This window comes from Aureococcus anophagefferens (genome assembly GCF_000186865.1).
Source record: "Aureococcus anophagefferens unplaced genomic scaffold AURANscaffold_1197, whole genome shotgun sequence".
Taxonomy (NCBI): Eukaryota; class Pelagophyceae; order Pelagomonadales; family Pelagomonadaceae; genus Aureococcus; species Aureococcus anophagefferens.
Window position 1 is genome coordinate 13 of NW_008706299.1, and position 1,950 is coordinate 1,962.

The 1,950-nt window shown below is 69.8% G+C and overlaps 1 protein-coding gene across 1 annotated transcript; it reads left to right on the forward strand.

Moving 5' to 3' along the window:
- Positions 1–371: 371 nt before the first annotated feature.
- Positions 372–1,904, forward strand: AURANDRAFT_69244 (hypothetical protein; the record flags this gene model as incomplete). Its single annotated transcript, XM_009045002.1, has 1 exon — positions 372–1,904. A coding segment is annotated over one exon (1,533 nt), but the record flags the coding sequence as incomplete, so codon positions are not given.
- Between the last annotated feature and the right edge of the window lie 46 nt (positions 1,905–1,950).

The window sequence follows — 1,950 nt, forward strand, 5'->3', positions numbered from 1 at the left end:
GCGAAGATGTCGCGCAACAAGCGGTCCGCGCCTCGCACCTCGCGCAGCTGTCCGCCGCCGAGCGCGCGCATGAGGTCCTCCGCGCGAGCGAACTGTCTACCAGTCCGCTCACCCTCGCGCTGATGGCCATCTATGGGATCTGCCTTTCGTTCGTCGCCGACGGAAAACTCACATTCAAGTGGCTTTTCACCCGTGGTCGCGTCGGCATGGTTATCGCCACGATAGCCGGCGCGGGTGCGAACGTCGACGATTTCTTTGTACCGGTATTCGCGGGGATCCTCGCGCTTCTTCTCTCCGACGTCCTCTTCTTCGCGTTTATCCGGCCGATGTGCGTCCGCGCGCGGCGGGCTGCGGACGCCGCGAATTCCCAGCTCGAGCTCCGGCGCCAGCACGAGCTCCGCGTCGAAAACGCGCGCATCGCAGAGTATTGGCCGGTCGCCCCGCGCGCCACGTGGCGGCCCCGGGACCCGCGGGAGATCGCCGACGCCTTCAAGACGACGGCGGCGGGGACGGACGCGGCGCGGCATTCGTACCACCTCGACCGCGAGCTCGCGCGCGCGCGCGATGACCACGAGCAGCTACTCCGGGTCTCCGACTACGAGCAGCTGCTCCGAAGACGCGTGGCGCTCGTCTATTGGGCCGTTTGCTTAGTCGCGCGCGTCGCGGAGAGCGCGGGCCTCATCGCCACCGGCGCCGGCGGCGCCGCGGGTCAGATCTGGACGGCGCTGGTCGTCGTGGCGTCGACCGCGTGTTTTTTTGCGTCGCCGGCGTCCCAAGCGGCGTGCCTGCGGAACGCGCACTACCTCGTGGCCTGCTTTACGTTCGGGAACCACGCGCTCCGCGCGCTCCGTCTCACGCAGCTCTCCGACGACGAGCGCGCACACGAGCTCTCGCGCGCGCGAGCGAGCGCGTGCCACCCGCTCTACTACGTGCTCGTCGCCTTCCAGGGCATCTGCCATTCGTTCATCACCGGGGGCCAATTCAAATTGTTCCAGTACGGTTTCGCCGTCGTTAACGTCGGTCTCAGCCTCGCGGTGATTCGAGGCGCAGGGGCGGACGCGAGCGATTTCCTTACGCCGCTGGTCGGGTGGGTGCTCACGGTTCTCCTCGCGGACGGCTGCTTCTTCGTCCTGATGCGACCGCTCTGGCTCGAGTCGCAGCGCGCCGCGGACCGCCAGCTCGAGATCCGCGTCGAGGAGCTGACAAGCGAGAAGGAGCGCATCGTCGCCGCGGGGCGGGGGCCAGTCGCCCCGCGAGCGACGCGGGAGCTCGAGTCGCGCGCGCGGGAGCTGGCCGACGCCCTCGAGACGGCGGCGGCGGGGACCGACGCGCCCGGCGACGACGCCCGCGTGGCGGACCTCGGCCGCGAGCCGACGCGCTCGCGGGACGACGACGAGCGGCCGCTCCGCCCCCCCGACTTTGAGCGGCCGCTCCGAAGCCGGGCGGCGCTCCTCTTGTGGGCGGTCGTGGTCTTCGCGCGCGTCGCGGAGAGCGCGAAGTTCACCTTCACCGGCACCGGCGGCGTCTTAGGCCTGGTCTGGACGGCGTTTCTCGTCGTCGCGTCGACCGCGGCTCTTACGGCGTCGCCGGCCGTCCAGGCGGCGTGCCTGCGGAACGCGCACTACCTCGCGGCCGGCTACACGGTCGGGCGCCACGGGGTCCGCGCCTTGCACCTCGCGCAGCTGTCCGCCGACGAGCGCGCGCGCGAGGTCCTCCGCGCGAGCGAAACCTACGATCACCCGCTCAACGTCGCGATTGTCGCCGTCCAGGGCATCTGCCTCGCGCTCATCACCGTCGGCCATCTCAGATTCAAGGGCCTCTACGTCCTCGTGAACGTCGGCCTCTACGTCTCGGTGATCCGCTTCTCCGGCGCGGACGTCGGCGAGTTCCTGGCACCTTTGTTCGTGTGGATCGTCACGATGCTACTCGCGGACGTCGTCGTCTTCGGCG